A 12,211-nucleotide genomic window follows, 5' to 3' on the forward strand; every position below is an offset into this window, starting at 1 on the left:
AGGGGAATGTAATGTTTATGGGTTAGACTCTTAATTTTACCTTACTTCAAATCATTAAAAAATTTTATTTGATTTATAGAAAATTTAAATTTATTAATATTATAAAATTATTATATGAAAATTAATGTTGATATGACATTCACATAATATAAAATTAACAATTTTTAAAGTATATAACCAGTCGTATATAGTACATTCACAGTGTTGTGTGACCATCCCCTCAAATCAGTTCTTTATATGTTTTATGCTATTACATAGCTGCTTAAAGTCAGCAGACATTAGTGGGCAAATTTAAAAAATTTCCATCATTTCTGAGGATACTTGAGTTTAGTGAAATGTCTGTTCTTTTCTAATGTACTTCACATCTTGGGAGAAAGAGAATGTCACATGAGATTTCTATTTCGAAGGTACATGTTGATTTTTTTCTCTTTTGACAGTGTCTTACATTGTTTATACTTTACCATCTCTGTAAATCATATACCCTGTTTTATTAAAAAGCAATGTAATAAAGTGTTTGTAGGAATTTCATGAACATTTTCATGAAATCGTCCCAGGAAAGTAGGAATTTTGAGATGATAAAATGAGTTGTCATAAATTTTCTCTGCTTTCCAGAGATTCTAAATTAAATGCTATGTAAAATATAATTAAGTAAATTTGCCAGTAGTTTCTTTTGTTAAAATACATGTAAATTTTTTACCCAGGCCAGAGAAGCTCAGACTACAGTTCACTACCATAAATTGGGAGAAACGTTACTTTTAAAAAAACAGTGTTTTCATAAACATTTTAATAGCATTTAATAGTTTTATAATAATTACATAACTTTTCTTCAAAGTAGATCTATACGGCTTCTAGAGTTGTTGTAGATGCTGTACGTTGCCCATCTCACGAATACTTTGGACTTTTGTGCACATGCTACATGATAGAAGTCTTTCAGAAATGCTTTGACAAGCTGTTTTGAGGACATCAGTATAATGTCTTATTTAGGATTTTGTTTTAGGTTCTCTAACTTATGTAATGTGTATGGAAAGAATTATCTTACACGTATCTGGGCTGTTAAGCTCTGTGAATCCATTTTTCTAAAGCATTTCTTATCCAGGAAGAAGCTTATTTGTAGGCTGGAATTAACTTAGATTCAGATAAAACTGATGATTTTACCCTCTTCACTTTTTCCCCACCAGTAGCATTAAATTTTAGTGATAGTGTATTGAATAGTGTTGGTTGAAACAAAATTGAATAGACACCGAAGAAAGAATTAGTGAGGTATTTTGTCAAAAACTAGTTCTAAGAATTGAAGTATGTCCCAGTTAAATTCCCAGATTTTAAATTAACTTAAAATTTTCTAGGAGTCTTCAGAAAGATGTTATAGGCTATTTTTCATAGTGGTTACAAGCAAACACACAGTACATAGTGTTTAGTGCCCTGTAACCTGTGGCTAACAGAGGCTAATAACAAACCTCAGAGAAGGACTGGATGTTTCATTTTTGTAGCTCTTTCCGTCCTGGAATCTAAGTGGTTTGCAAACACTGCCCTACTGAGTATAAACTCAATGAAGTGTACTCATTTGTGAGGTAGAACATAACTACTATTGTGTACCAGTGCCCCACACAGATGAGCCACCCTGTTAACCACCAACAAAAGGATATGGTGCCAGTATGACAACTGGGGAGAGAGCATATCTCAAAGTTGGACTCCCTGAGACCCTCTGCTGTCTTTTACCATGAATTTTTTAGTTGGATATTTGTCAACTTATAATATTTACAGACGTCTCTTGCATTAGTGTTCCTTCTTACAGGTAGTACTTATACAGCAAAGTGCAGTATATGTGGTTATGACTATTGTATAATCTATATGATTTAATTCATTTCTATATTTAATTAAAAACTAAAGTAGATTATTTGTTGTACAAATCAGGGAGAAAAAAATACCTGTATTTTGGAAATGGGTAACTTTCACTAAATTGTATGTACTGTATCTGTTAAATTTTAGAACTAAATTTTGAAATTCCTTATAATACTGTTAAGTGTTGCCACAGTGTTTGTTCCTTCAAGACTGCTGTCAGTTATTCCTTTGAAAATGGTATCCATTTGGTTTACTGACTCATCATGCTTACTAGATATGGTGATAAGTGAAATAGATGAAAACAAAGTACTATATAATATTATGCAATATTTACTAAAAGTCTTAAGGTTTATAAAGAGAAGGGGTGGTAATATCTTTTGGCAATTGCGGGGGGGGCGGGTGAGGAAAGTGAAGTTAAGGCATAGAAGATGGAGGAAATTTTTGTGAAGAATTTGAAGATGTAGAAGGATTTATTAAACTTGAAGTCTCATTTCCAAAAGTCATGGCAGAAAAATTTAGAAAGAGGAGCAGGTGGAGGGTAAATTAGGAAGAGGAAGCACAGGAAAGTATGGGGATGAAGACATAGTAGAAGGATAAATGGTGGATAGGTGATAAAAGAGGGTATCAGGGACATGAGATATGGTGGTGGGTTTAGATGGCCACAAGATTGCCAAGAAACAGTTATTTCCAGCAGTTCCCCGTAGATTCTTCTTAGACTTGAGTTGTTGCCAAGATGTGTTGCATTTCCAAGGGAGTTGTACTTTCTGATAGTTTTTTGAAAGGAATCAGAAGAGAACTAGATTGATTGATGGGGTGAGAGACTCAGGGCTTTGAGGGTACTTATATTATAGGCTCCCAAAGAGATGAGTACTTAGAGGTCTGGCTTTGGTGTGCTGAAGCTGGTGGGTAGAGGCCCTGGGAGTCTGTGGCAGCTTGTATGAGTTTTGGTAGTTTGTGTGTTTCAAGGAAGTGGTTCATTTCACCTATGTTTTCAAATTTTGGGCTATGGAGTTGTTCATATTATTCCTTCATTATTTTTTTAATGTCTGTGGGAACCCGTAGTCATGACCCCTCGTTAATTTGTGCCTTATCTTTCTTTATCTTTCTGTCTCTCTGACTCTGTCTCTGTCTTTCTTTTTGGTTAGTCTGGCTAGAGGTTACCAACTTTTGGTTTTTATTAATTTTCTCTGTTGTTTTCCTCTTTCCAGTTTCATTGATCTCTGCTCTAATTTTTTTTTTAAGATGTGACTTTATTTATTTATTTATTTTTTAATAAATTTATTTATTTATTTATTTATTTATTTATATTTGGCTGTGTTGGGTCTTCGTTTCTGTGCGAGGGCTTTCTCCAGTTGCGGAGAGCGGGGGCCTCTCTTCATCGCGGTGCGCGGGCCTCTCACTGTCGCGGCCTCTCCCGTTGCGGAGCACAAGCTCCAGACGCGCAAGCTCAGTAGTTGTGGCTCACGGGCTTAGTTGCTCCGCGGCATGTGGGATCTTCCCAGACCAGGGCTCGAACCCGTGTCCCCTGCATTGGCAGGCAGATTCCCAACCACTGCGCCACCAGGGAAGCCCTGCTCTAATTTTTATTATTACTATTTTTTCTGCTTGCACTAAGTTTAAATTGCTCTTCTTCAGTTTTCTAAAGTGGAAGCTTAGATTTTTGATGTTTCTTCTCTTCTGATATATACATTCAGTGCTCTACATTTTCCTCGAAGTACTGTTTTTGCTGTATCTCCAAGTTTTGATAGGTTGTATTTTATTTAAGATATTTTAAACTTCTCTTGAGGCTTCTTTTTCGACCCAGGTGTTATTTAGAAGTATGTTGTTTAATTTCAACATATTTTGAGTTTTTCCAGCTCTTTCTATTATTCTAATGATTCCATTGTAATCTAAGAACATGCTTGGTATGATTTCTATTCTTACAAATTTGTCAAGGTGTGTTTTATGGTCCAGAATGTAGTCTATCTGGTGAATGTTTCATATGAGATTGAGAAGAGGGTACCTTTTAATGTTGTTGGATGGACTGTTTTATAAATGTCAATTAGATGAAGCTGATTGTTACTGCTGTTCAGGTCAACTTACTGATTTTCTGCTTGCTTGATATATCAATTAATGGAAAAGGGGTGTTGAAATCTCCAGCTATATTAGTGGATCTGTGGATTTTGAATTCCTTACAGTTCTATCAGTTTTGGGCTCCATATTTTGATACTCTGTTATTAAGTGTATATACACAAAGGATTGTTATGTTTTCTTGGAGAATTAACCCCTTTACCATTATGCCAATCTTTATACCTCATGATTTCCCTTATTCTGAAGTCTGCTTTGTCTGAAATTAATATAGCTGCTCCAGCTTTCTTTTCACTTCTTTTAGCATGGTATTTCTTTATCCCTTAACTTTTAACCTGTGTCTTTATATTTAAAGCGTGTTTCCTGTAGGCAACATATAGTTGAGTCTTGGTTTTTCATCTACTCTGACAATGTTTTTTAATTGGTGTATTTGGACCATTCACATTTAAAGTGATTATTGATATAGTTGGATTCATATCTTTCATGTTTGTTTTCTGATCCTTGTGCTTGCTTCCCTCCCTCCCCCTCCTTTTCTCTTTCTTTCTTTTCTGGTTTTATTTGAGCATTTTATCTCTTAGTCTGTCAATTATACTAAAACTTTGTTTTTTAAGCAATTGCCCTAGAGTTTGCATCTTATACTAATCAAAGTCCACCATCATATGATACTACATTGCTTCCTGTGTAGTTCATAAAATATTGCATAAAAGAATATTCTCAGTTCATCCCTCCTGTCCCTGATGGCATCACTGTCATTCATTTCTCTTTTCCATATGCTATAATCACTCAATACCTTGTTACTGGTATTAAATATTTATATTTTAGATTAATTAAGAATAAGAAAAATTAATGACTTTCTTTTACCTTTTCTTGTTCCTTCTCTGATATGCTTCCTTTCTTTATGTAGAACTGAGTTTCTGACCTGTATCATTTCCTTCTTCTTGAAGAACTTCTTTTAACGTTTCTTCCAGAGAAGGTCTTCTGGCTATGAAATCCCTCAGTTTTTGTTTATCTGAGAAAGTCTTTATTCCTCCTTACTTAGAAAAGGATTTTTTATGTCTAGAATTTTAGATTGGTCCTTTTCTTCAACACCTTAAAAATTTCACTCCATTCTTTTCTTAATTGCTTGGTTTCTGAAGAGAAATTCTCTATAATTCTTCTCCTTGTTGGTCTATAGATAGAGTATTCCCTCCCTCCCCTTGGCTTCCACCCCCTACCTTTTCTCAAGATTTTCTCTTTGTGTTTTGTTTTATGGAGTTTAAGTATATGATGCCTAGGTGTAGATGTTTTGGTATTTATCCTACTTGATGTTCTCTGAGATTCCTGGATCTGTGGATGGTGTCTTTAATTAATTTTGGCAATTTCTTGGCCATTATTACTTCAAATATTTCTTAAGTTCCATTTTCTCTTCTCCTTCTGGTATTCCAGTTCCATGTGTCATATACATTCAGAATTGTCCCATAGTTCTTTGATATTGTATTTTATTCATTCTTTTTTCTCTTTACATTTCAGTTTTGAAAGTTTCTATTATCTTATCCTAAAGCTGGCTGTTTCTTTCTTAGGTTGTGTCCAGTCTACTGATGAGCTCATCAATGGCCTTATTTCTGTTATAGTATTTTTGATATCTAGCATTTCCTTGTTATTATTCATTAATGTTTCCATCTCTTTGTGTATATTACCCACCGTTCTTTCATGTTTTCTACCTTTTCCATTAGAATCTTTAAAATGTTAATTACATTTATTTTAAATTCCTGTTCTGATCATTCCAAAATCTGTCTCAATTTTGAATCTGATTCTAATGTTTGCTTTTTCTCTTCAAACTTCCTTCTAGTGTGCCTTTTAATTTTGTGTTGAAAACTAGACATGATGTATTGAGTAATAAGAACTCAAATAAATAGGCTTTTAGTGTGAGGTTTTATGTTAATTTGGCCAGGAGTTGGTCTGTGTTTAATGTTTGCTGAATCTTTAGATGGCAGAGCCATCAAATTCCTCTAATGTCCTTGTGTTTTTCCTCCCCTGTCTTTTTGGGCATCTCAAAAGAACTCTTCCTTTGTTGGAGTTTGTGTCTTGCAGCTCTTTCAAATGTAATCTACTATTATACTGGAGCCCTATTGGTGTGTGTTAAAGTATGGAAGAGGGGAAACATTCTATACTCTTATGATTAAGCACAGCCTTGTGTGACTTAAGCATCTGTGTCCCTGGGCTGTGACCTTCATAGATATTTCTTAGCTTTTCTCATTTAGGTGAGACAGGATGACTAGAAGGGGCGGGAGTTGGAAAATGCCATTCTCTCATGTGGTAGTTCTGAGCTTTTTTCCTGGGAGGATGCCATTTTACAGATAATGCTCTGGGCATATTTTACAATGGTTACTTTCTCTCCTCTCATGCCAGAACCATGAGGGGATTTTTCTTGACTCTTCACCATGAGGATCTTGTGGGGTTCCTAGAGGTAAAACACATGAAAGTATGGGGGTATCCCAAAGACTGTGTCCCCCAGGAGTTTCTCATCCTCAAGCTAGCCCACACTCAGCCTCCAACAATTCATCAAAATTACCATTTAAATGTTTCTACTATTTACTGGCTCTAGTGGCTTTTGTTCCAGGTAAGCAGATTTTGGCTGTGACTCTCTGGATTCACACATCACTCCGATTTCAGGGTGGCAATTTGCCCTGCAAACTCAGCTCTCTGTTGTGTCCAAGAAAAGTCATGGATTTTCAGTTTGTCCAGCTTTTTTCTTATTGTAAGAACAGTGATGACTTCCAAGCTCTTTACATGTCTGAGCTGAAACTGAAAGTCCTAGAACTTCTTTTCTATGTTAATGTCTTTGGTTTTCTCATTTCTCCTTCTCAGTTTTTAACCACATGGGTGTTGGTCAAAACTGGTACAAAATTGTCATATTAGGAGCAAAGATAAAAATCATAATTTTTGCATTAAATGGTATTGAGAAATGGATATATGAGCCGATAGATGTTTGGGTTGGTAGATAGCTAGATTAATGAAAAGGTGTTTATCCTTCTGTCTTTCTTATGAGTCCTGGATAATTCATAGGTATTGCTGACTGAAGAATATTGGGATATATTGGTTTAGATGAGAAATTGGCAAACTTCCTTGAAAAGCCAGATAGAAAATATTTTAGGTTTTGCAGGTCAGACTGTCTCTGCTGCAGCTACTCAACTCTGCCATTATAGTGCAAAAGCAGCCATTAATAATACTTAAGTGAGTGTGACTATGTTTCAATAAATTTATTTACAAATATAGGCTATGAGCTGGATTTGACCTGGGGGCCATAGTTTACCAACTCCTGGTCTAGATCAATGATAGTTAATTTTTATTCTATAGCTCTGGTCTAGTACTGATTATCAAGAGATGCTGGCCATGTTTTATTTGCATATATTCTATTATGTTCAGATATTGAGCCATGTTGCGATGAATATTTTAATATATTAATTAGAAGGGTTCTAAAAATTTTAAGGTTTAAGAGGCACCATAGGTCAAGGCTCAGTTTATGAGAGTGAAAACAATCTCACATTTGCCCTGAAAATGTGATTCATATTCATTCAGAATAATAATAAAAAAATTCCCAGTAAGTGTGTAGTTTGTTGTTTTTAAATTGTCTATTTTTATTACTTTACATAATCAGTTAGGCATGACAGGTATTATGAAGGTAGATGACAGAAGCATTGCCCAAGATCAATAGATGGTAGGTCTAGGACTACAATCCAAAGGCAATCTGACTTCTAGGGCAGAGCTCTTTCAACATAATATATTGTATCACGCATGTCAACTGGAGGTGGAGTCAATAGATTGAATATTAGCTTTGTCCAGAGGCTAATTCTGGGGCATTATTCTTAATAAGAAAAGTAGGATGTTCATTATTTCAAATAATTCTGTGCTGGGCATTATTTCAAAGCATTTGGGAGGGCAGAAATAGATTTATAAGTTACTAAAATAAATCAGACAAACAATTTTGCATAAAAATTATGGAATAATTAAGTTGAAAGGGATATAGAGTGTCTAATTCAATGATCTAACTTTAGAGGCAAATAACTTGAGACCCAGAGAAGCTAAGCGACTTGGGGGCCAGTGTAGTTTAATAAAAGAGCATGCAATATATGTAAATTAAGCCATCATGCTGTATGCCTTAAACTTGTACAGTGATGCATGTCAACTATTTCTTAATAAAACTGGAAAAAAAGAGCATCGTACTGGAAGTTCATAATAGTAGTAAGCTAGAGCCACATTGGGAGAGTTAATTGTTAAATTTTCAGGAATTTTTGTGAGCCGGTTATTGAGTATATTCATGATTAAAAAATATATAAAAACTCATAAATTATATTAAAAACAAAGATTTATATGATCAAAATGCATCACTTACTGATTATTTTACTATATATTTCTGTTGTCTACGCTCTTGAGGTTATTTATATCTAGTGTATCTGTATGATGGAAGTGCTGTGTAGTGGTGTCCTACCCAACTCTGTTCAGTGAAGTGACATTGATAGCTTTAAAATGACCACAGGGGAGTATTTACACTACAGAAATTGGCAGATGCTATAAATAACACTCTCTCATCCCTTCCCCACGGCTGCCATGCCTCAAGCTGGTTAATTAATATTTACCAGCATATCATTGGCCATGACCTGTGTGTTATATACTTGTCTGCTTATGTGCCTGGCTTTGCTGCAAGACTGTGAGTTCCTTGAGGTTGGAATTTATATCCCTGGTACCCAGCACAATGCTTAGCATATATAGTTGGCAGACAAATTTTTGTAGACTGAATGGGTGGACTTTATATTCATTCAGTCCTCGATTCAAATCCTGGCTCCATGTGACTTTGTGTTTATTAGTAAAATGAGGATAATAATACCAGTCTTGCATGATTTTTGTGAGGATTAATGAAAAGATCCAGATATCTGTCTGGTACATAGTAGGTGTAAAAAAGTAGTCAACATTTATGATTATAACTTAAGAAGAAGGAGACATAAATGCCATTAGGGTCCAGACTTAAATATGCAGAGAGCTTTGTATTAAGTATTTGACCACAAATTGGATGAGAATCAAGAATGTGGCAGTGTTATTTTTGTGAGTGTACATACTTCTTCTCCTTCCCACACAAAATAATGGGATATATTAAAAGGAATATGATATATAAGAGGCAGGAAGCAATCGCTCTGTTGTATTTGGCTTTGTTCAGGCTCTTATTACAGTATCATGTCCAGTTTTACATTGCTCATTTTAAAGAGGATGTCAAAAAACTATATGTAGCATGTCCTGGGAAGAACCAACAACTATGATTAAAGGGATAGAAAATAGGTCCTTTGAGGCAAGTTTAAGGAATTGAGTTTGTTTATTCTGGAAAGGAGATGGTGAAGGAGTTACTTAACTATCTTCAAGTACATGAAGGGTTATTATAAGGAGGACACTCTCATGTTGTTCTCCAAATGCACACAGGACCGAAAGAGGAAATCGACTTATTTCATTTAAAGAAAATTGTGTTAAACGCTGAAATTGACTGTCAGGGGATGTCATGGAATCTCAATTTTTGAAAATATTTAAAAAGAGCAGCAGCAGATGGTTATTTATTGAAAGGTTTAAATGTTTGACCTCATGAAAGTGACAGGCAGAATTGTAGACCTTGAAGCTTTTTTCACCTCTATGATATGATTTTCTTATATTTTATTGAAACTTACCAAGCATATCCCAGATATCTCATTGGAAAACCACTTACAGTTTGATAAAATTATTCTTTAGCTTGCATTGTATCTTAATTGCTGGATTTATCTTGAATGAAGACATTCAGTATTATCTGTCTGCTAATACCTAAATTGAAGTCAGATACAAACAGTCCACATTTGTACTTTTTATACTCTATTCAACATATCTATTACTTAACAGTGTTCAGTATTAATATTTTTTAAAGTAGCATATTATAAATATTCTGTAACTCTTTTGCGACAGGGAATCCTCTTGGTATATGATATTACAAATTATCAAAGCTTTGAGAATTTAGAAGATTGGTATTCTGTGGTGAAGAAAGTGAGTGAGGAGTCTGAAACTCAGCCACTGGTTGCCTTGGTGGGCAATAAAAGTAAGTTATTAATGTTTATTTATATATAGTAAACTTTATTTGTCTATCCTGTAGTTTTTATTACTAAAAAAAATTGATGTTTGGAAACATAAATAGATACTGTTTTCCTGGAGTGAGCAAGTTGAGGAGAAAATTCCTAAAGATGTGTACAGTCTTTACAATAACAGTTTGATGCTTGATCTATCGTAACTGCTCTGCCGCTTTGGCCAATTCCTTGTTAAGGTAAGTTCTGTTCTGCAGTGTGTGTGTGTTTTGGCTTCCTGTTGTCTAAGGAAGCAGCGTGGACTATTAAGAACAGCAACACAGCTGCAGATTTTATGATATTACACTGCAGCTTCAGCTCTGCCCCAGAGATTTTGAGAGATACATTTCATTAAATGATACCCTGTTCTAGGGAAGGAAGCAGTGTCTGCATGGAATTTTGTGTGCATTGTTCCTTGCTCTCATCGCTCATAAACTTCCTTTTCTAAATTTTTGAGGTTTGTTCTTAAATATAGATTTTTTTTTTTGAGAAAGAGTATATTGGGAGAGGAGTGGTGCTTGGTAAAAATGATGGATAAGTAATTTTTGAGATCTGTCTCTTGGGCTATGATATACAGCATATAAAAATTATAAGACTGAATTCAGTACAGGATTATTATTTGGTTCATAGTCCTGCAATGCATTTATCCTGGTAAAGGGGACCTTAATAAGAGTTTTCAAATATATAAGATATGATATTACCTAATCTTCTACAACTTATTTGAGGTCAGAAAAAGAGAAAATGAATTTAAATTATACCATGGAGGATTCAGGTCAGGAACTGTTTCCTGACTATAAGCTTTGTTAAATCAATACCCAAGTATACTACCAAGAGAATTATCTTCTCCAAAAGTCTTTAAAAATACAGTGCATTTTTTTTTGTCTATAATTGTTTAGGAAATAGTACTTCCTGAAGGACCAAACCACAATTTCTTCATTATGTGGTTTTGCACACTTAGATGAACATTTAATAAATCCAAGCCTTACTTTAAAACCATTACAAAACAGGTGTGAATATCATTTCTCTGAAGAGTTAAAAATATAAATTTTATAATACTTTCTAGAAAACAGTATCACATATCACAAAATGGATGGCTTGGGTAAAAGAAACATTTTTTTTTTTAAAGCTTTAGTTAAATTTTGCTCATCTATTTTTTAGATCTAATTGAGTGAATCAGATGCTTTTCAATTCATTGAAATCCCCCTTTATAAATCATAAGTTTTGATGAGCTTAGGTTCTGTTTCTGAGTGCAGCTTTTCATTTTAGGAGATCATTTGTTAGTCATTCGTCATGTCACCAAAGCATTGGTTTATGTTATAGTTAAATTTGTGCTTTATTGGAGGTTTCCCCGTCACCTTTTGGGAAATTATAGAGTAAGGGAGTGATGGGGGTTGGGGTTTGTTTTCATTTCTTTCAGGATATAATCTAACTACATCTGGAGTAATGGTGTAGTGGTGCACAATTATATACATTATGTTATGTGTTTATGCTATCCTGTGAGGCCTCCGCCATTGGTCACTGTCTAAGACAGGATGTCAGACTAGATGGGCTATTGGACTGTGCTGGTGATGCCATTCCTGGGTTTCAAAAACAAACATTTATATAATTATATGAATTTATGCAAAAAACTGTTACAGTGTTATGTTTGAGATTTAATTGCATGAAAGTCAAAAGAATTTTTTCACTTTTGGTTTAGCTCTAACCCCTTTCTTGTATTTATAATACTCTCTTTCAGAATGCGATCATATAATAGAGTATGCAGTCACACAGAATGTTACATGTGTAAAATTAAGTGATTAGAGACAAACATTTTCCTGGATATTATTTACTGCTATCTGTCACCGGCCCAGTTTCATATGATCAATATTATCATGTAGTGAATGATTTTACAATTTGTGTTTACAAGTTGATGTTACATTATAGTAGTATGCACTCATTTTCTTTTTTGGGGATATAATTATATTAAAAAGCAAAGACTTTTTTTTTTTTGAGCAACACCAAACTAATTAAAGAGATTTTATTAAGAGTTTCTATATCAAGGGCCTCATGAAACATTGGAACGTTTTCCAAGTCAAGGAAGCAGCTCCCAGATTCAGAGAATGTTCCAGATGGCAAGGCTTTCACAGTTGTTTCATCTGACTTTTTTCATTCATCAGATGAGTGTTATATTTGTTCAATCTGTTGTTTTCTTTTTTTTC

The 12,211-nt window shown here is 34.4% G+C and overlaps 1 protein-coding gene across 2 annotated transcripts in view; it reads left to right on the plus strand.

The window, feature by feature from the left end:
* Positions 1-12,211, plus strand: part of RAB28 (RAB28, member RAS oncogene family) — a 99,533-nt gene that overhangs the window by 12,031 nt on the left and 75,291 nt on the right. For both annotated transcript variants that reach the window (XM_059924175.1, XM_059924176.1), the window contains exon 4: positions 9,862-9,991. In XM_059924175.1, the coding sequence (XP_059780158.1) occupies positions 9,862-9,991 (130 nt within the window). The remainder of the gene's footprint in view (positions 1-9,861; positions 9,992-12,211) is intronic.

Source organism: Balaenoptera ricei, chromosome 5, assembly GCF_028023285.1.
Source record: "Balaenoptera ricei isolate mBalRic1 chromosome 5, mBalRic1.hap2, whole genome shotgun sequence".
In the NCBI taxonomy this organism is placed as follows: Eukaryota; Metazoa; Chordata; class Mammalia; order Artiodactyla; family Balaenopteridae; genus Balaenoptera; species Balaenoptera ricei.